The following is a 24,043-nucleotide window of genomic DNA, read 5'->3' as shown; positions in this document are numbered from 1 at the left end:
ACGAGTGTCGTCATGAAAGAAAGCCTGGGTAACTAAACCGTGTTATCATAATGTGGTATATGTATATTATACATAACATAAATACATTGCGGTTGCATTGCTTTGGCATTTTCAGAATTGGCGCTATGCAATTGTGAACTTGGGACTACGCCATTGTAAACAAAGGGGAACCGATTAGAGAATCATGGAGATAGATCTCGAACGCGATCACTAAAGTGAGCAATGTGAATCAATGTACCATATATGAATGCATGTTTGTAGTTTCGTACAATTCTAAGGCCACACCTCGATGAATCACAAATGAATACCGCACAATGGGAAACAGTTATGTTAAAAAGATCCTGCCTACATCAGTAATACTCAGCTCTATCACCAAAATACATAAAAGTAGGTTTTAAGTGGGTATACCATAATAGATACCGTTTTCATAGGCTTATGCAATAATTATATGTATACAATCCGATAATTATATTGAAATGTTTCGCAAGTGACTGGCGTTTGTCATGGCTATTGTGTTGTATGAAATGACACGCGATTGAGGATTCAAGTACAGCAATTCCTTGAATTTCGCAATGAGGATTCCTTGAATTTGATTCGACTTAACAATTGTACAATAACAAACGGTTGCAAGGAGATAGTCCTTGTTCCTCGGCATATAGTATATGTCTGTATATACATATGTACATACATAGTCACACATCAGTCAATACCATCTTTCAAACATATCGGAATTGCATAGCGGACAAACATACTATTCACATGACGTTACCCGGTTGGTTTTCTATGTGAGTCTTTCGATCCCGGGCTCCAAGTCTGTCTGGGTTCTAAGTTAGGGCGAAAATACACAGCGGTGAACGGCACATCGTGTGCATGGCTCCTAGCTGTAGGTGGTCTCCTATGTTTCTTCAAATACGGGATAAACCGTTGTCGATCACTGTCAAGCAAGGATAAATACAAGCATACAATTTTACCAAAAAAGGTCCAGAGGATCATTTTGGGGCGGGGCGTGCCGGGCGTTCAATGAATCTGTGTATGAAAACGGCTCATTTTTTAACATGTTTAAAAGTATCCAAAAAAAAAAAAACCACGTGACACATTCACCACTGTGTGTTTTCGCCCTTATGGTCGGCCATAAGTTGAAAGATTTTTTTACCTTTAGCACTTACATATGTACACTTGGAACAAACTTATCCATAGTGCCATAACAGCTCACCCTAAATCAACACTATAGCCAACTATTGCCACTTTATATTTATTTTTTATTTTACATAAATACATGAGTCACAAATATCCAAGTCTAACCAGCGGTATTAAAGATTAGCACGGGATCGAACCCAGTAATCTCTCGATGCTAAACATAAACGCAACCACCGAGCCATACTGCTGGCTAATGTACATACAGTGGCGTAGCAAACGGAAAATGGCGCTCGGGGCAATCATTAAGACCGGTGTGACGCTTTGGGGCAACCTGTTAGGTCACACTGGTCATTTTATTGTTGTTATTATTTTAAAATAATAAATTAAATAAAATAAATAAATAAATAAATTATTTAAGAGGGCTGGATACCCGAAACTTTCTTCGATATATATATTGAGTTAATGTAGGTATGTATATATTGAGTGTATGCGACAGTTGCGCCTCGACCAGATAATACCTATTTTAAATCGACAAAATCGAGGTTTCGTATTCTCCAGCTTTCTCCTCCGAAACTGGAACGAAATTTAAAAAAAAATTCATCATCGGTATGAGAAAAATATGTTTGTGTCTTCGTATTTTTTTTAAAAATCAACCGTTATATTATCACGCTGGACTTTTTTCGTGGGTGTAAAAACGAGGCGATTTTATAAATGTTTGGTGGCTCCTAGCTCCTATAAAAAATAACTAATCAAAAAAATAAAAAGATATAAACATGCCTATGGTAGATATTCATAGCATATTAAAAAATAATTTCTCTAGTGCCATAATTGAGGAAGGAAGAAGTGTAATACGTTTGTATGGACAAGGCGCTGGTGTCCAGCCCTCTTAATATTTCGTTTAAAATCCGTATTTAATTTTAATGATTTTGACGCCCACTCACTTTCTTCGCACGGCTAATCTAAAGATCGTTTCGGTGATTATTGGTCACAAAGCGCTCGCCCAAAAGTCACTAAAATCTCTAAAAAAAAATTGCATAATTGCGAGGGTTTTAGTAATTTCAAGCATTTTAGCACACCGAGAGCCATACCCGCTAGAAGAGGTTATGCATCTGTCAACTGATTTTGGTCTTAAAATTCGAAATTTTTATGAATAATATTAATGGTCGGTTCGGTGATTATTGGTCACAAAGCACTCGCCCATTAAAATCTCTATAACGGAAAATCTGGTAGCCTAAAAGTCCACCATACTAACGAGAACTCGAGTGCTAAATATTCCGTATTCGTGATTTTCATGGCAAAAATAGTCTTTTGGGCGATCGCATTGTGTCTAATAATCCAATTGCCCTAAAGATCATGCCCTTCTGGAATCCTTGCTAATTTTAAATTTAACTTTCCTATACAACTCATCCTTCGCCTGACCTGTATTAAATTAAAAACAATTTTCGGCAAGTAATAAAATAATAATGAAGAAAATTTCGATCCAATCAAACCCATTGACCCAGAAACTAGTATTACCCAAAAGGCAAAACAAGTTTCCAGCAGCGGAAACTAGAAAACATTACTCAACGAAAGAAAATAAACAGCTCCAAGTAGGAACTGAATACCAAACGCCTATTAGATATTTCTGATATAAAAACTATTGTAGCGTAGATTTTTCCTCGTAATAAAAAAAAATTAAAAGACGCCAACACGTGAGCCGATCACTGAACCCAAAATGACGAATCTAAAATTTGAATTACAGGGGGAAAACCGCCATCAGACCCTGAACCCGGAAAGTGGATCGATGGAATCACCTCTGGCGACACATTTCAAACGCGTTCGGTTGACCTCTGGCCGAAGTGGCGGAAGTGAGCTAAGTCGACCGGAAAGAGCTCTCGTTGATGTCTCCAAACGAGCCAAGCGTACAGACGAAACGCAAATTGACCAAACCAAGTTCAAAGCCCCGATGCGATGATGTGATTTGATTAACATTTTTAACGGACTAGTTCTCGATGAGCGATTCGACCGCTTGGCTGCTCTCGCTTGCCAATTCTCTGCCATCTCGGATAATTTAATGGAAGACCTTCGACACGCGAATCCATCCATCTTACACCGCTTCTTTAATTGCATACTGTAATTGAGTTGATTTAAAATAGAGGGGGGGAAATCACTCGTTTTTTGCGATTTCTCAATGCGTAATACGTCAAATGATACGCGTGACGCGATACCGTGAGGTCGACGCGATGCTCAAATTTGCATTAAAAAATTCCTGCAAATCAACCAGTTTTGAAACGCATTAGAATAAAATTGTATATATCGCTTATTTGCAACAACAATGTCACAATCAGTGGTGGCTTAATTATTTTCTTCACACAAAAACCGGTCCGGTTGGGGTACTGCAGTCAGAGAAATGTAATAATAATAGAAGGGCCCTTACGAATAAATAATTGTTGTCAATATTTCCCGGTACGTTTCTATAGATACGCTGCAACGCACGGAATGCAATCGGATCAATTTACTTATAAAAATGTATCCCATGTTGTTTATTGTGTGTTTTTGAATGCATTGTGCAATTTTTAACGACGCTTGCCCATCTTGCGAGTAATATAAACACACAGAGAAGTTTTTATCGGACATACGTCGAGCACCAAGCATCAAATACGACTGATGCTAAAATTATTTAGGAATGTCTGTGGACAATCGTCACTTGACAACAATATGACGCCTAAAGCCACTTCTATTAATATAACATTTCTCTGACTGCAGTACTACAAATATAGGTATAGGTATGTATTATATGAGTGAGATGTACATATGACAGAGAGGAGTGAATGAAGAGATTGAATTGGTAATGGACGAGATGATGTATAACAAGAATAATATGTAGATGAAAGGTGGACAAGATAAATGCTCGAGAGTGTGAAAGGACCCACGTGATAAAGGATCTAACGTAGTTCAGATGGACGAGTCTTGCAATTAAGAATGAATTTGTTAAAAAGTCTTTCATCCAGTGAATGGCGTGAAAGCCGAATGTACACTTGGCCGAACGGACATTAAGCCGACGGACTTTTAGCCGAACGGTCATTTGATCGATTGTGTTTCGAAATTACTCAAGACTCACTGAAAACAAATAAATTATTCAGAAATCACCTCAACAATTAAAAATTTCATCCGGCCAAATATTCGTCGGTCCAATGTCTCTCGGCTGCAATGTCTGTTTGGTCAAGTGTCCGTTAAGCCAAATGTCCGTCGACCTAATGTTCGTCTACCTAATGTCCGTCAATCGAATGTTCTTCGGCCAAGCGTCCGTCGGCCTAATGTCCGACTACCAAGTGTCCATTCGGCCAATAGTCCGTCAACCGTGAATGGTGGTACTGTTATGAATAGAGATAGGACCGGAAGCGTGCTTTTTCCAGAAAACAGGGCGTTTTGGGTCTATTTTCCAGGAAACAGGGCAAATTACAAAGTTAGAGTGCAAAAAAAAGGTTCATCATAAAAATCTCGTAAAATAAGTATTTCACTATGTAAAACATTTCGGTATTTGTATTTTGTATACCTACATACAAACTCGGCGGCGAAATACACCGAAAAAGTTGGGAAAGCGGGGAAGTGATATCACAAAATAATATAAACTATTATTTTGTGTTTGTGTCTATATTAAACTGTAATTACGTAGTTGAGATTCAGACATTTTTTCATTCATTTTTTTAGAGATTTAATCACAAATGATCTACTTCGTGTCCTTCAAAGTAGTTCCCAAGGCCTTTTGACACTCACAAAGGCCTTGAAAAAATGACCATCTCAAAAAATCATACTCAATCATAAAAGATTAAAAATTAATGTGTTATAAGAAATAAAAATCAACAAAATCAATTTTAATACGATTCCAAAAATCCGAACATGATAACATCAAAAGATATTCAACTAAATATGTATGTACATGAATACATGAACCGGTATTGTGAAAAGTTGAAGTATGCATCCTTTATGACCTTTATGTAATTGAGGAAAATTATACACGCTTACAACTTGCATAAAAATTGTTAGTTGCATAAGGATATGCACAACAATATTTCGTATTTTCGGATCGTACTAATACCCCTTCTCCATACATCCATACTAATTTATAAGATTCAAACCAGGGCAGGGCTGTGGAATCGTTAAGAAGGTGACCGGAAATATGCACTCGAGATAGTTGCACTTTCGAAACATCCAAACTTTCAAAGATGCTCAACGCTCAACAAGAACTTACGCAATAAAATTCCACAAAAAAAGCGTCAAGGGGTATTTGTATGTTATCCGAGGGCGCTAGCCTTTTTTTGTGAAATTGTATGGCGTAAGTTCTTTTTGAGCGCCTTTGAAAATTAGGACTTCTCTAAACTGCGCTATTATTCAGTGCAATTTAGTGCATCTTTCCGGGAACCCGTTAAAAAAACGTAACTCAGAATCCGATTTCAAAAATGTCGAATTGGATTTGTTTCCCCATTTTTGGTACATACATATATATAAAAAAAAATGTAAATGCGCAAATTTTCATAAGCATTTCATAAAATATCTGCAGCGCGTTTATCGTATGTTTAACGGAGAGCTGAATGAGGTTGATCTATTTGGTATTTCCCTACATCAATTCAGGTCTAACATCAAGAGAATCTTGACCGATTGATTCATTTCTTCTCCTATTCTATTTTTCCAATATTTCCAATATTTTTATACTTTAGTTTAGTTATGTAATGTGCTATTTAATCATATTATAGCTTTCATTCTTTTCCTTTTCATTTGTTTATTTTGTATTTACCTTTTTCATTTGTTTTATATTTGTTAATTTCAATTTCTTCTTATATTCTATTTTATAACCTTTTCCAAATATTTTAATACTATAGTTTAATTATGCAATGTTCTACATATTTTGTCATGCCTTTATTCTTTACTTTTTAATTTGTTTTCCTTATATTTATCTTTTTCATTTTTGTAAAAATCTATTATTGGACTCGGATGTTACATATATTATTTATTTACTATTTGTTTTTTTATACATATCTATGTACATCCTGTCTGTTGATTTTTCAATTAATAAAATAAAAAAAATAAATAAAAAATATGTATGTGTGAATTTAGAAAAAGTTTGTCATATAAAAATATAAATGTACAATTTAAAAATAATTTCTGAGTTAGTTCTAGCATGAGTTATTATGTCCGCGATGGTTTCTATAAAAAAAATCGCCCAAAAACGGGAACGGAAACGGAAAACGGGAATGAGTGGCATTGCAACGCAATCGGTTAAATGGTATAGGATATATGCGATTTAAATGCGAAATCAGAATTGCACTAATCGACTTCGACTACAATTCCGGTAAATCTAAGACTCCACGACTCCAACTCCAAATTCACAACCCTGATTCAAACGAAAAAACCCAATGACTCAAACTGACCATTCCACTTTTTTTATACCGTCTAAACCCCGATCCCAAAAAAATTATCATAGCAACCAATCTACGAAAAACCCATGGATGTGCGCAATATGTACGAATGATACAAAGTGATAGCAATGCAAATGTTGGTCGCACATCTTGAATCAACCTCGTTCATACACACACAACAAGTTTTTTTATTGCGGAAATTTCAAATGAAAATTCCATTTTTTCCATTTGAAACAGTCGCTGTGACCTTATATTTAAAATTACTTTTATATAAAAACGCGTGGTCAAATAATACATAATACATACTTTTGAATTGTTGGACTTAAAATGCAAAAAAAAAAAAGAAAATGAAAAAAAGCCTACAACAGCTCGAATTCCAGTAATGAAAAGTGGGGATAATTTGCTTCGAACGTTGAATCCGGATCTTGTCGGATGAAAGTGAAATCTTACAACCTTTTTCGTACCCATTATGATTTCGCGTGTGTAAAAAAACTTGTATGCACAATATACATACATACATTGTACATTTATGCAAGTTGTGGCTGTCGAACTTGGGAAAACCCAGAGAATGAAAAACGAAAACGTAATACTAAGCAGAACGTGCTAGATGTGGGAACAAACGTGTGCGAGAGTAATATAACAGCATCTGCTATAACTTTCACCACGTTTAATTACACTTTTGCAATGAATCATTGCGATTAAACCAATCTGAGATTGTCGGTCAGAGATTTCCGTCTATGTTTTTGTTTGAAACAGCGACCCTGAATCGTAAAGCTTGATGATAAGTGATCTGGTCGCTGCACCACAACCAGTTTGTGATTATGTTGGGTATCGCACGAATGTAATTTCCATATGTAGTACATACATACATATATATACATATACCCAGGGATGTGCTGAAGCTGGCTCGATCCAACATGTAAACGATACGTATATTTTAACAGTAGGTGCGAATAAATGCAACAATATGTAAAATTTATACATAATCTTGAAAAAATCAGGATTGCTAACAACAAGAGTTTGCAAATAAATATAGAAAGACGAATAAACCTGGTTGGTTGCTGAAAAACTTACACTGATTTATAAATAAGTCAGTCGATTGGTGACCATCTACTAAGCTAGCGACTCTATTAGAGGTTATGAATAATTAATCACATATATATATTTTTAAATAATGTATTTTTTCATACTTTCAAGTTAATCAATTTAACAGCACATCCCTACATATAGTAATATACCCGAGAGTTTAATTATGTAACTGACGAGTCGAAAACCTCAAAATAACGTCGAATACATGCATATACATATGTATTTATGAATATATTGTTGCGTAGGGGTGGGTGGAGGATCCAAGTAAAAGGCCAAAGTCGTGTCACAGCATTTATTGGCGATTAAGGAGATACACGCACTGGCAGTACTCCGTCCAGAATGTCTCGATATCGCCTAAGTACCGCCTTATAAGGGGCAGGTCTCTCAGGACATCTTCGACATCTGATTTGTTTACCTATTGTTATGGTCATTTATTGGTGATTAAGGAGATACACGCACTGGCAGTACTCCGTCCAGAATGTCTTGATATCGCCTAAGTACCGCCTTATAAGGGGCAGGTCTCTCAGGACATCTTCGACATCTGATTTGTTTACCTATTGTTATGGTCACGTACTCGGATATGTATTCCCACGACATTCGGTCCCACGGTACCACGGTATCGGTCACATCTGAGAAGGGACCAATATGCGGCCATTGTTTAGCCGATTGCAACTACTCGGCGGTGTACGTAACAATATGTATGTATGTATGTGTGTATTTATTTTTAATGTTGATATTTTATTTTGATTGAGTCCTTTGTCATTGTTAGATGGATATATAAAAAGGTTAGGTATGCATCTCTCGTTTGTTTTTTTAAATACACAACTTACTCATTTCCATTTCAATATCTTCAACGTCGCCTCTTGTTCAACTTGGCATCCATTATTTTTATACTTTCTATCTTTCCCGGTTTTGTTCTGTTCTTTAGATCAACAAATATAGAGATTTATCTGTAGATAAGTACCTCGTAGGGTGTCTATCTGGCTACGACATTTGTCTACAACTAAGAGAAACTTTTTTCGGACAAAAAATTTATTTTGACTAACGTCATTTTCGAAGTGGATTTACTTAGTTATAAAATTGATTGGTAGTAAGTACTACTTACTATCATTCAATTTTATAAGTTGAATATTATAAAATATATGTTTTTAAAAAAAAAATAACGAAACTATTGATCATTAGGAAATCTTAACTGACATTCTGACTACATAGCCAAATACATACCTACATATGTATATAAGAAGAAGAATTGTTAAACTTTCTGTAATAACTCTGCATTAGATGCTATATGAATATGTAGTATATAATTCAAAGCGAGAAACATAACACATTCTTAAATATCAAATTTTGACTTTTCGATGTATTTTTGGATATAATTCAACCGAAATTTCAATGAAATAAAAAATGATCGTGCATAATAAATCGTATATGTAATTTGTTTCTGACCAGATTGGCTTTGACCGTCGAAGGTAATGCGAGGTCAGAAGCGTAAGGTCCAAATTGGCTCACAGTCACCAAAGGGCATTGATGTTATTTTTCAAACGTATCATTCTACACTTGACGCATGAGATAATGTCAAGACAATCAAATTTTCAAAAATCTCTTAAACAAACACACAAACGCCAGAGATAAAAGATAAAACTATTTATGCATAATAAAATACTGCAGATAAAATACTATGCACAACTCTAATTAACGACGTAATGTGTATACAGTAATTTATTATTTTTGGGATTTAAACTGATTATATAATATTTAAGGTAATTCGATTAGCAAAAATTATGACAAAAAAAACCTCGTAAAGAAATCTTTCATTGCTTTCTTGTTATCAAATGTGTAATATGATTAATCTTGGGTATAACTGAGCCGTAGTTGTATATATGTTCATATGTGGTATGTGGTATTAGTCAGGGTACCTTAATTGTTGGGCTGCGGTCCTTGGATTTCTGTTTTTATATGACCTCTAAGAAGCGGTATCTTCAGAAAATCATTTTTTCGTGATTCCGTCGTATCATTAATTGTAAAAGTTAATTTGTGATAGCTATTGTGGTAAATTTGTTGTTTTTTTTATTTTTTTGAGAATGGAGCTACATATAAAAAGGATAAAAAATATAATATTTCTTTCTTTTATTATTTTTTTTTACTTTATCTATGTTATGTATGTACGTAGTAACAATAGATGAAGTTTTGAGATCATGCGAAAATTCGAACTCGAGATTTTGACTGATTCAAACTCACTGATTATGTTTTCATGATCTAGAAAACATGTGTGTGTGTCTGTGGGGATTTTCAATTTTGGGGATTTTTTGAACACCGTTAGTCCTATCGAACTGAAACTTAGTATTGGTTGCTGAAATTCTTATGGAAAAATTCAATTGTAATTCTTGTATTAATGTGATGAAAATAAAAAAAAATGATTAAATTTTATAAACCGGAAGTGGGATTTTTTCCTCTTAGAAAGGTCAAAAATCTTGTCGCCACTACTCAGTCCACACCCCTGAACATATCGATCTGAAACATTATATTAGTATTCTTTATGTACTAACTTAGAGTTGATAACGTTTTGGTCAGTATTTTTTAAACCGGAAGTAGTATTTTATTTTGACCTTTTAAATTATTTTAATTTTCTTGATATTTATTGTATACTGATAGTGATTTTAAGTAATAAAAAAAAATTTAACAAAATCTGTCAACCGGAAGTAGAACTTTTGTCTTGTGCAAGTTTCCGTACATTTGCGCTCAATTTGTATCAAAAATGCTGTTATTAGTTACTATTAAATACTATTATTAAATACAATAAATTAGTTATTAAATACTATTAGTATTTCATAATGCTGCCGGTATGTGTCTGTACGGTTCAATATCGAATTTTGTTTTGTGACCTTCTCATATTACTCAAATTCATAGATAAAGTCATGGGTTGGTCACATCCGAATTTTTTTATTTGCATTTTAAAAAAATCATTATACACATAAAAAATATTTTTAAAAATTAAAAGCATAATTGTAAGTAACAAAGAAGAATAAAATACACTATAATGTCTACACTAATCCTACAAACACATTTATATAAACATATGTATATAAAAAATAAATAAAAAAACTAAAAAAACTTCAAAGACATGAAGTACATACAAGTATGTACTCGTATATACATACATATGTATAATAGGATCATTCCGTAAAAGAATTTAAAAAAATATAATTATCAAATAATTTCCTTTAATCAAACAATATGTGAATAATAGAAATAAAATAAATGAATAAAAACGATTTCGGTGAATAATATATACATTTAAACATAGTATGTATGAACATATGTACTTATGTACACACGTATCATAAACCACCCGTTAAATGTCAACTGACGATAGACTAGAAACATAATATAATGTTAATATGTGATATATCATTACCATTAGTTGTTAATAAAAGTTGTATGTATACCTACAAAAAATAAGTATATATGTATGTACGTAATTAAAATAAAATTTCACTAACTAGTATTACTAATATCAATAACAATAAAAATATTCAGCTACTCAAAATCTCCGAATTGACTATTTTTCAGTATACAGTAAGTACCTATAAATATAATTGTACTTAAATTTACAAAATATTTAAAAATTGCAATGAGACCACAAAATAAACACAAAAAATAAACAATATTAGAACATGCTCATATATACATATATGTATATGCATACATATACCTACATATGTACATATATGTATAACATATCGTAACACAAACTTGAAAGCCTGGTAAAACCACATTTGTTCAAAAATATTTTGTGTAACCGTTTAGAACGATTCATATCTATCTCTGATTCTCTGTGCAAGACTTCAAAAACCAAAACTGTAAAAATAAGATCAAAAATATTACTAATAAACATATAAGACTGAAATTTTTTAATATTCGGACTTGTCAGCAAATCGATGATTTTTTTTAATCGTTCTTCACATTATTTAAAAACAACGTTTGCATCATTGCATGTTTCATTTCGATGAAATCTTTTAATTCCCCGAGTTTGTTCGACAGCATTTCTATGTTCTCGTTTCCTTGATCTACTTTCATTTGTAAAGCCACAAACATATTGTTGTAAGGGTTCTCATAGTTGGCCAGTTTGTTATTGTTGTCGAATTTTTTGAAAGACTGTCACAGACGATTCCTTTGACGATATCGTATGGCCATGAGGTTTCTTGGTTTTAGCAATGTCATAAGCTGCCTCCATTATGTCTTTCGGTAAACGTTTTTCACCTGGGTTTAACGGTTTGACACTTAAAACTACCCTATAATAAGGACATGGAGAGACGAGTGCGGAGCAATAAAGTAATTTTGACAAAAACTGAGGCAGATATTTATTGAAGAGTGCCAGTTCCATGTGTGATATCAATTTTGTCTGTCGTACAAGCGTTGATAATTCAGCTGATTTCATCAATCCTTGTATATCGTGGACGGCAATACCAACGAGAAGATTCATCATGACGATAGTGACGAACATGACAAATAAAACGAATGTAATTTGTGCTGAAAACTCTAGCAGAAATGGCGAAGAGTTTTCGCCCTCGGGATCTAGTACATCCGTGGCTAATTCTCCTATCATCATAGCGAGGACTGTGATGAAGCCTATGATAGGATTGGCGAACGATGACGTAGATGGGAATATAACGCAGAAGCAGACGGTGAATCCAATCAATATGCACGAATAAGCTAGGAACAGTTTAGCAAACTCCTTTTGAACCTTTCGATACATGGCAACGTATGATCCGAAAACTGGCAACTGCCCAATCATCATCATGAGGTTAGTCCATCCCGCCAACACGGCGAAAGCTCCTACATGATTCTGCCATTCGTATGTTCTCTCTGTGAACACACACGATACCAAAAGCACACTTATAATTATAATGACGAACCACTCTATTAAATTGTCCAACTGGCTAAAGTATTGTTTCACTGTACGATATCCCGCTATGCCGGATAGTTTCCGGAATATTTCGAAGATAGTTATCGTGGCAAGAAATCCCCAAAGCATCTTGCTGATAAACCGATTGTCCTGAAACATGTTGACCTTATCCTTGCACAGGTGTCTGGTTTGGTTACCGGTGCTATTGACACTATCCATCTGTGTATTGTTGACCAATATCATTTGCTCGTCGTTGTAGCAATTGTTGGCTAGGGCGACCAGCACATACAATGACAATAAAACCACGAATATAAAATTCAAAAGTAGTTTCGCTATGAAATACTTTCGAATCTTCTGCCATCCGCTCTGTTCTGCAAGAAAGCAGAACAGAGCGGATGTAACAATATTTCTTTTTGACTTTCTTCGGCAAACGTATTAAGAAAGGTCATCTCGTGAGGGTGGTATATAAAATCCTGTAGTATATATCTGAAATCTAATTCCATTTCAATTTCGCGATTTAGCGAGTTTTGAATGTTATGCAATGATAAAGCGTCGTCCAACTTATTATATATCATCTTTATGGAAGCTGGAGTTTTCCTAGCTATCACATTCAATGTGCATTTCCCTTTTTTTGGCTGTGTAGTGACGTCAGCTCCGTGGTAGATCAATATCTCTACACATCGCGACTGACCGCCCAAGGAAGCCAAATGTAATAACCATCCTCATCTTTTTTATTAACTTTTGCACCACAACTGATCAAAGTCTCGATTATATCGAAAGTTGTCTCTGATATGCGAATGGCGGCATGTAAAGGAGTGCGCTTACTGTAATCTTCTGCATTGGGGTCCGCGTTTCCGTTCTTCAATAAGGATTCCACACACTCCAGACTAGAGCACCCTGCGGCGTAGTGTAAAGCAGTAAATCCTCTGTGATTTTTCAAGCTGGCATCAGCGCCATTTCTCAACAATAAATCCACACATTCCAAGTTGCCATCATCAGCTGCGAGGTGCAAGGCCGTCGACTCCTTATCTCCAATCCTAGTCCGTTTGTTCACGTCCGCGTTCTTACTTTTCAGTAATATCTCCAGACATCTCGTCATTCCCAACTCGGCAGCTAAGTGTATTGGATTGGTACCACTATGTTCGATCGAATTAACGTCGACGTCCTCTGCAATGAAGATCTGCAAGCACTCCGCGGCGTTCGATCTAACAGCGCAGTGTAGTATCGATTCTTCGCATTTGGTCTTATTTTGTAACGAAACTAAAGCGCCGTTGTTAATCAAAAGTTTAGCTATCTCAGGTTGGTTCCCGAAAGCAGCGCAATGAAGAGGACTGAAGCATTTTGTCACCATATTAACATCAGCACCTTTGGATATCAAGAAATTGGTACACGCCAAACAGCCTACAAACGAGCAGATATGATATGCGACTTCTTTTCAGGACTTTCGGGACAACTCCCGGCTCCTCACACGCTAAATTATCCATCTTGATTGTTAGCTTGGCTTTCAAAATAGTTTTTTCACTGTAAAAAAACACAAAATGGCGCATAGAATTAGGCGGAATTTCAATTTGGTATTTTTCAACGATATTTGCCTCGTGAAGGTGAAGGTGAACAAGAGTTGCACAAAGCCTACACAACCAAAGAACACTAAAATTTGCTTTATTAAAACTTACCCTGAATTCATTTATTATAAAACGTCTTTAATTATCTTCTGTGTCTTTAAGTATCTTCTGTATAGTTGGGTTATGGATAGTGTCTGTTGTGCGTTATTGCTTTGGTCAGTGTGTCGGAGGTGCCAACTGGTGCTCGGCTACCATCATACTGATGATGGTCTGTGAAAGCTGGAAAGGATGTGCGGTTCACAGCTGCTTTTGATAATGACCTTGGCACATACCAGTCTATTGTTGACTTCAGAACAGGTTGACACAGTGGCGTAGCGTGAATTCCAGGCGTCCCCCCGCAAAATATTTTAAGGACCCCCCCATATATTCATATTATTTCCTTACAGCAAAATAACTTTTCAAATTAATAATTCATACATTTTTACATAGAAAAACTTTTTTTCTGGACTTCTCCAGTGGTGTCATCCTAATGGTTTCCATGGGTTTCCGGAAACCCATTGTTAAAAATAAAATGTTTCCGGAAACCCGTTATTTAATCTAAAAATTCATTTAATTTTTGTCAAAAATTATACAAACCTTGAAAATTTAATGAACTGTTATGTATGTATGTATGTACATATGTATGTCATGCCTTGGATGAGAAAAAACGTATATATACATAAAAAAATTTGGAAACCCGTTGTTCCAAAATTGGGGTGACACCACTGGACTTCTCATAGGCAAACACGACTATTTTGTTAAATTAAATAAATAATGTGATACGAACCTTCATTGACACTAAGGTTGCGCTTAGTGGTTATAAATTCTTTTAATGGATCCTGAAATCGTGTATCTTGACTAAGTTCATCGAAATGCTTTTTGATAAGTGATTGACGATTCAATTTCAATTTTGGCTTCAACCCTAATATTGTTACGAAGAGGGAATGTTTGAAAATCCTAGTTACTGCACCGTGTACATTATGATTACATAAGCCTTATAGGTATAATATTTCCTGTACTGGTGGAAATTTACGATTAACTTGTAAAATAATGGTATTTTTGGTACCTTAAGGCTTAAATGACTTATTCCACTTTAATAATAACCGGCACAATTATAAAGAAAATTGTTAAAAATAACCAATTTTTGTAAAATGTTCTCTTTTAGTGACCATAACAGTTGACAACCCTAGTTATACATATTATATTATATATTACACTTTACACATATTACGTTTTTACCCGTTATTAAAATGCTTGCTATTTACGATAAAGTAGTGGAAATAGCTAGAATGGAATACAAGGCTTGTACCATATACTTATGTATGTAGGTTGCTTATTTAAACCTATGTACATATGTACTTATGTGTTCACTATGACAATTGACATCATCATTCGTTTGCGTTTCTATATGTAATATATTCAATTGAAATATGTTTTAGGTCATTCATATTCGATTCAAGACAATTCAATTAGTAAATTATATATGTATCTAAAAGCATTAATACACTTTCAACAATGTGCGCCAGTTGCTATTTAAAAGTTGAGTTTTGACAGCTTTAATGTTTTTACGCATGTTTTAGAATCCAATATTGCCTTAATATTTGCTAGGTATTACGAATAAAGGCAATGAGTACCGTATTATGATAACTCTAAGAATTTTTCAAAACAAAAATGTGACTTTCCAACTCACTTTACCAGTTGAAAACCTAACCTCTCCTCTCTATTTTGAGTAAATGTGATACAACTAAGAAATTATGTGTTCAAATGCGATGTTTCGTTTAACGTTTCTTCCATGTGAACTTCTTTCTGGCTACCTTTTGTCCAGGCTTCTTCCTTTTTTTCAAACGATAGTCCCTAGTCAGTAAACCGGCTGAAAAAATACAATACACATGATAAATACGTGTAAAAGTTGTGCATAAATTGAATAAATTAAAAAATATGTACATACTTAAACGCATTTTATGAACCATCTCCATATGTACATATCTATGAAACTTCTTAAGGAGAACTAGCTATTTAGTATAAAATTTAAAAATAATTCTTTTTCATTTTGCAAATAAAATTGGAAAATATTTTTTAAATTTTGTACTACAACATACTTATATTCATTTTTGAGAACTATACTATGAAAGGTTGGGAAGTAATAAAAATAAAATATTTCCATTTTTTTGTTATTTTTTTTTATTTCTAAAAAATGAAACATTTTAAAAATAAACAACATAATTTTACAACAAAAGAACAAAATACATACATACGAGCATATCATAGAAAATATACATGTATATAAAACTTAAATCTTAAAAATATATCATATACATATATAATATCGCTATTCTGTGTCTCTGTCTGAGATAACGCTCGCCGTACTATAATAGTTGTTTCGATTCGAAATACATATGTACGTCATAGCTAAACACTGCCAACAAACTATACGAATATAATAACAAAAAAAAAAACTTCTATATATACTGTTTGCTACCAATGTTTCCTCTAGGCTAATAAACGACGCTATATATTGAAAATTTGATTAATTAATTTTTCTATTGGTGTTTTATCTTGTTTATATATAGGTAGGTAGGGAGTTTTTACCATTTTTTCTTAATATTAAACAAATAAATATATGTAAATATTAAATTAAATATATTTAAAAGGTATTTGAAAAAAATACGACCGCGTGCGTATCAAACTTAATATGCCTAACCTATGCAATGATATTTCATCGGGAACAACATGATATCATTTAAATGTCAACGGTTAATAGACTAGTGACAAAATATATTGTTAACCTATGATATATGATTACTAAAGCCCGGATAACCAAGGTGCCGTTCATTGTTCAAATGTTGTAAATGCATTGTTTAAGGTTTGCCGAACCTTTTTTACAAAGCATTTACAACAATTTAACAATGAGCGGCTCCTTGGCTATCCGTACTCTAATTATTACAATAGCAAATAATAAAAGTTTTTGTGTATATGTATAGTTAAAATATAGTTTTATAAACTAGCCTTACAAGGGTTATTTTCAATACAAATAATCAGCAACAATAAAGTCTTGTGAAATCTTCAAATTGACTATTTTTTAAATAAAATTGGACATGAATTTACTAAACATTTAAATAATGGAAAGTGACCGCCAAATAATCACATAAATTTTACAATAAATCCAATTCCAATTTTATGAGTTATATATATCAGACTAAAATTTATTAATATTCCAAGATTTTAGGAATTCGATTAATGTTTTGAATCGTTCTTTACATTATTTGAGAGCGTCGTTTGCAACATTACATTTTTCATTTTGATGAGATCTTTTAATTCCCTGAGTTCGCTCGACAGCATTTCTATTTTATCGTTTCCTTGGTCTACTTTCATTTGTAAAGCCACAAACATATTGTTGTAAGGGTTCTCATAGTTGGCCAGTTTGTTATTGTTGTCGAATTTTTTGAAGGACTGTGTCACAGACGATCCCTTTGACGATATCGTATGGCCATGAGGTTTCTTGGTTTTAGCAATGTCATAAGCTGCCTCCATTATGTCTTTCGGTAAACGTTTTTCACTTGGGTTTAACGGTTTGACACTTAAAACTACCCTATAAGCACGTGGAGAGACGAGCGCGGACCAATGAAGTAATTTTGACAAAAAATGAGGCAAATACTTATTGAAGAGTGCCAGTTCCATGTGTGATATCAATTTTGTTTGTCGTACAAGCGTTGATAATTCAGCTGATTTCATCAATCCTTGTATATCATGGACGGCAATACCAACGAGAAGATTCATCATGACGATAGTGACGAACATGACGAATAAAACGAATGTAATTTGTGCTGAAAACTCTAGCAGAAATGGCGAAGAGTTTTCGCCCTCGGGATCTAGTACATCCGTGGCTAATTCTCCTATCATCATAGCGAGGACTGTGATGAAGCCTATGATAGGATTGGCGAACGATGACGTAGATGGGAATATAACGCAAAAGCAGACGGTGAATCCAATCAATATGCACGAATAAGCTAGGAACAGTTTAGCAAACTCCTTTTGAACCTTTCGATACATGGCAACGTATGATCCGAAAACTGGCAACTGCCCAATCATCATCATGAGGTTAGTCCATCCCGCCAACACGGCGAAAGCTCCTACATGATTCTGCCATTCGTATGTTCTCTCTGTGAACACACACGATACCAAAAGCACACTTATAATGACGAACCACTCTATTAAATTGTCCAACTGGCTAAAGTATTGTTTCACTGTACGATATCCCGCTATGCCAGATAGTTTCCGGAATATTTCGAAGATAGTTATCGTCGCAAGAAACCCCCACAGCATCTTGATGATGAACCGATTGTCCTGAAACATGTTGCCCAAGATAACCTTATCCTTGCACAGGTATCTGGTTTGGTTACCGGTGTTATTGACACTATCTATCTGTGTATTGTTGACCAATATCATTTGCTCGTCGTTGTAGCAATTGTTGGCTAGGGCAACCAGCACATACAATGACAATAAAACCACGAATATAAAATTCAAAAGTAGTTTCGCTATGAAATACTTCCGAATCTTCTGCCATTTGATGTGCAAGAAAGCAGAACAGAGCGGATGTAACAATATTTCCTTTTGACTTTCTTCAACAAACGTATTAAGAAAGGCCATTTCGCGAGGGTGAAAATTCTGCAGTATATATCTGAAATCCAATTCCATTTCAATTTCACGGTTTGCCGAGTGGTGTATGTTATGCAATGATATAGCGTCGTCCAACTTATTATAGATCATCTCTATTGAAGCAGGAGTTTTCCTAGTTATCACATTCAAAACGCAATTTCCCTTTTTAGCCTTTGTAGTGACGTCAGCTCCGTGGTAGATCAATGTCTCTACACATCGTGACAGACCGTCCAAGGAGGCCAAATGCAAAGGAGTGAAGCCATACTCATCTTTTTGATTAACGTTTGCACCCCAACTGATCAATGTCTCGATTATATCAAAAGCTGCCTCTGATTTTCGTATGGCGGCGTGTAAAGGGGTGCGTTTATTATAATCTTCTGCATTAGGATCAGCGTTTCCGTTCTTCAGCAAGGAATCAACACACTCCTGACTGGAGCATTTCGCGGCTAGGTGTAAAGCAGTAAGTCCTCTGTGATTTTTCAATTTAGCATCCGCACCATTTTTCAACAATAAATCCACACATTCCAAGTTGCCGTCGTCGGCGGCGAGATGCAAAGCTGTCAACTCCTTATCCCCGATCCTAGTCCAAGTGTTCACCTTTAAGTTCTTGCTCTTCAGCAATATCTCCAAACATCTCGTCATTCCCAACTCGGCAGCTAAGTGTATTGGATTGGTACCACTAGGTTCGATCGAATTAACGTCGACGTTCTCTGCAATGAAGATCTGCAAGCACTCCGCAGCGTTCGATCTAACAGCGCAGTGTAGTATCGACTCTTCGCATTTGGTCTTCTTTTGTAACGAAACTAAAGCGCCGTTGTTAATCAAAAGTTTAGCTATCTCAGGTTGGTTCCCGAAAGCGGCGCAATGAAGAGGACTGAAGCATTTTGTCACCATATTAACATCAGCACCTTTGGATATCAAGAAATTGGTACACGCCAAACAGCCTACAAACGAGCTGATATGCACTGCCGACAATCCTTCAACGTCACTAAAGTGAATGTCGGCACCAGCTCGCAGCATCGCCTCTGACAAATCCCACCGTTTATGAAAAATGGCCCAGAGGAAACAGAGATTCTTTTCAATTAAAGGCGCATTCTCGAAAGTCTTAAAAGCGTCGTCCGATGTAAATGTCGCCGATGTCAAATCCTCCAAAAGGGATGTGCGAATTGAAGCTTGTCGAGCTTGCTCCATTAGATCCTGTCGGATCGTTTCCGAGCATACTTGAACACTCAACTCCGTCGATGATTCTTCGTAGTTGTCGAACATGTTTGGAGCACTTTCAGCTGGAGGTGAAGAGCCGACGACCATGTATTCGGAACTCTCAGACGATGGCATTTTATCGAAGAGGTTCACTTTTGAATCTTTCCTCCGAAATATACTAGAAGAACTGATGGTCTTTCGCTTGTTATTAACTACATGTAACTCTTCAACGACGGCGGAATTGGGAAACTCTCCAGAATTGAAGCTGACAGTTCTTGAATCTGGGTTACTATTGATGCGACTTCTTTTCAGGACTTTCGGGACAACTCCCGACTCCTCACACGCTAAATTATCCATCTTGATAGTTAGCTTGGCTTTCAAAATAGTTTTTTCACTGTAAAAAAACACAAAATGGCGCATAGAATTAGGCGAAATTTCAATTTGGTATTTTTCAACGATATTTGCCTCGTGAAGGTGAAGGTGAACAAGAGTTGCACAATGCCGACACAATCAAATAACACTAAAATTTGCTTTAATAAAACTTACCGTGAATTAATTACAAGACGTCTTGAATCATCTTCTGTGAATTAAGCTACGCAAGTGTTTTGAAGTACAGTTGGGTTATGCATAGCGTCTGTTGTGCGTCATTGCTTTGGTCAGTGTGTCGGAGGTGCTAACTGGTGCTCGGCTGCCATCAGACTGATGATGGTCTAAGGATGTGCGGCTCACAGCTCCTTTTGATAATGACCTTGGCACATACCAGTCTAGTGTTTACTTTAGAACAGGTCGAGATCAACATACCCGATTTTTTCGGAAATTACGATAATTTTTTTGTACAAAATAACAATAAAAAAACCAGTGATTCATTTATAACACACTCATGCTGACATGCGCACATAAATAATAATCAGTTTGACCTAATATAAGGAGTTTTGGGATTATTAATTGCAGGCTTAACATTATAGTAAGCGTGCATGTACTAGCTCCAGGATTCCATTCTACACGGTTTAGTTGAATAAAATGAGAGAAAGCTGCCTAATAAAAACATTGATACATCATATGTACATAAATACATGGAATTACGATTGCATCAGACTCAAGCTCAAACATTCAAATAGAAAATACAAACAAAATTTCCAGTAGTAGGTACCCAAATATTAAAAATTCAATAATTCATTACATTTTATGCATATGAAACGCAAGGATTTAAAACATCTACATAGGTAAATAATTTTCCTTAGATCGATGTTTGTTTTTAAAATAAATTGTGAATATGTTTACTTACGTTTTTATGGTATAACTTTGACTATTTCATTGTTATATTCGTTAGGTTGTCATTTCTATTTCTCTGGGTCAAATCAATTTGCAACCTACTTCTACCAAGCCGATTTTCTTGAAATTTTGCACTCATGCATACGTATCTTCGATGATATTCTTTCTTAATTTGTGTTGCCTCACTAAGTTATTTACAGTCTTTAAACCGTAAGCGAGAATTAGCATAACACTTATGTATATAGTAGGTGTCGGCAACCTTTTTGGGGGTCAAAATCAACCAAAATGTGAATATTAAGAAGGTGTTTCGGATCAGTGGGAATTTTCGTTTCGAAAAGTATTTTGGTGAATAATTAGATAAATGTTATAGATACAAAAACTTTTCCATTTCTCGTACATTTTCAAAATTGTGTAGTTATTTGAATTCATTATAATGGTTCATTATTTAATAAAAGCATAGGTCTTAAAAAAATTGTCTATCATTGAGTTCGAGATCATTTTTGTCGATTTCGTTAGTAAATATTTGTAGTAGATTTCGTTGGTAGAACTTTGCCATCGTATTTCGGCACGTAACAGCAAATCTCCATATTTAGATTCTATTTCTTGTAAAACATGTTTGAATCGACTGTGTGTTAATGCAGATCATGTTGCTATTTTGTTTAGGATCTTATTAACCTTTTAGGATCTTATTGCCTTTAAATAACAAATTATTTTTTACCTGACGCATATTCTTAAATAAAATATATTTTTGGTACTTAATATATGAAAAAACCACTCTAGCCCCAACTTGTTAACTCAAGTGGGTCACTTAGAAATTGTCAAATGATCCACTTGATGACCCGCGGGTCATAGGTTGCCGATGCCTGACATATGTAAGTCTTGCTTAAATGGAATATGGTGACTTGGTTACCATATCAATTGACCAACATTTAATCCTTGCATTATAAGAGTGTAATTAAATATGTTGCATTTTTCCAATAGTTGAAAGAAAAATACTCTATAAAACTGTCTAATTTTAATAGCTTCTTACGAATAATCTTAGAAAAATTACTGCCAATTTATCAATCTCATTCTGGATTCATCACTTTTGTAAGGGTTTCAGGTTCGAACGCTCGATTCTCTTCGTTTTGGTCTTCATCTGTTGGAATGTGGTAATTCATTCACACATACACCCAATTAAATTCGCGATATTATTCGATTGCCAAAAATTTTCCTTAAAAGTTCTATGTACTCGTTTCATTGAGCTGTATGGTGATTGATCTCGTCCTACTGGAATTACATCTTTGTTTTGACATTCAACCCTGATAAAAATAACTTCAACCATTGACTTACAAAACTGATGCAATCCACTGTGGATAGTTCTGGTCATTTTCGATTATGAAATATTTACTCCGCTGCGTATTTAGCAAGCAAAATGTAAATGTTTGCGGTATCCTGTAAGTTTTTAGGTTTAAATGCAATTGTTTTTTTATTGCGAGTCAATTTTGACATAAAAAAAACAATAGAAACATTTTAAAAAAGTGGAAAAGTTTGAAATGCGAAATCTACATATATCTATACATATATATATATATATATATATATATATATATATATATATATATATATATATATATATATATATATATATAAAATTGAATGTTTGTCTGTCTGTCTCGAATAGGCTCCTAAGCCACTGAACCGATTACAATGGAACTTTCAGAATTTGTTGTATGCATGTCCGGGAAGATTACTGGGAAAAAAAACGGGAAAAAACCTCTTAATAATAATATTTGAAATTACGATTTCATCGACGCGAAAGTATGAAGCACTACTATGTAGTCAAGGAAATGTGTTTGTTGGTAACCACGATAATCAGTTGGTTTTTGACGACACGGCTTTGAAAAGACGTTGTTTGATCTCTAACGATCACTTGAAACGTGATATACAAGTCCGCCAACTCCAACCATTACTTGAAATGCGACGTCTGCCAACTGAAGAAAGCAAATTCGTATTAAGTCGCGGACAAAACAGAGGATCAATTTGCAATGGAAAGCCAGGAACATTTGATTTGATAAATGTTTGATTTTTATTTAATTTTTGAATTTATTCGTGTACGCACCAGACGGAAACACAAGAAATATTAATAATAATTTACATATACATTTTAAACTACGAATATTAAACGTACAAAGATAGTTGTGAAATTTCGCCATTGTTAAAATTTGTTGAAAGCACTTTTATTTATGAAACATGAACAAAAATCCTTCTTATGACGTATTCTAACATTAACCGAGGTGTATTAGGAAATTTCAAATATCCTTAAACTATTTTAATATGTATTGAAGTATTAAAAAAAAATATCTTGTATGAAGAGTACTTGAAAATTTAAGGGACTGAGTTGTACATATTATATTATATATTACACTTTACACATATTAAATTTTTACCTGTTATTAAAATGCTTGCTATTTACGATGAAGTAGTTAGTAATAGACATCATCACTAGTTTGTGTTCCACCTTACTTACTTAAAATTTCTCGACTTTCCATCTGCTTAAACAGGATTTTGTACCTACATATATACATACATACGTATATTGCATACAAAATGTTTTTTTTGTGTACATATACATATTCTTAGATGCCTTTATATGAGGAAATATAGATATTACCCCTATTTATTTCCCACTGCCTTTTTACAAGGTATGCTATGCTTTGACTCACTATCTTCGGGAAGATTTATTACCATTTCCAAATATTTCTTTGGAGTATTAAAGGGAAGAATCGACAACCCTTCGATTTTAT

The 24,043-nt window shown here is 34.5% G+C and overlaps 1 protein-coding gene and 1 pseudogene across 1 annotated transcript; both read right to left on the bottom strand.

The window, feature by feature from the left end:
• Positions 1 to 11,570: 11,570 nt before the first annotated feature.
• Positions 11,571 to 13,942, bottom strand: LOC143917332 (transient receptor potential channel pyrexia-like; annotated as a pseudogene).
• A 2,374-nt stretch (positions 13,943 to 16,316) lies between these two features.
• On the bottom strand, positions 16,317 to 20,689 carry LOC143916576 (transient receptor potential channel pyrexia-like). The gene is made up of 2 exons (XM_077437723.1): positions 20,532 to 20,689; positions 16,317 to 20,379 (listed from the first exon to the last, which is right to left on the bottom strand). Exon 2 carries the CDS (start codon positions 20,340 to 20,342, stop codon positions 17,364 to 17,366), a length of 2,979 nt encoding a protein of 992 aa, XP_077293849.1. The 5' UTR covers positions 20,343 to 20,379; positions 20,532 to 20,689; the 3' UTR covers positions 16,317 to 17,363.
• Positions 20,690 to 24,043: the final 3,354 nt, after the last annotated feature.

This window comes from Arctopsyche grandis, chromosome 9 (assembly GCF_051622035.1).
Source record: "Arctopsyche grandis isolate Sample6627 chromosome 9, ASM5162203v2, whole genome shotgun sequence".
NCBI classification, from domain to species: Eukaryota; Metazoa; Arthropoda; class Insecta; order Trichoptera; family Hydropsychidae; genus Arctopsyche; species Arctopsyche grandis.
Note: the sequence above shows the minus strand (reverse complement) of the source record. Positions and strands in the feature narration are given on the sequence as shown.

What these genes read in the sequence shown, in the direction of transcription:
- LOC143916576 (XM_077437723.1), bottom strand. Translation starts at nt 20,342, where the DNA reads ATGGATAATTTAGCGTGTGAGGAGTCGGGAGTTGTCCCGAAAGTCCTG.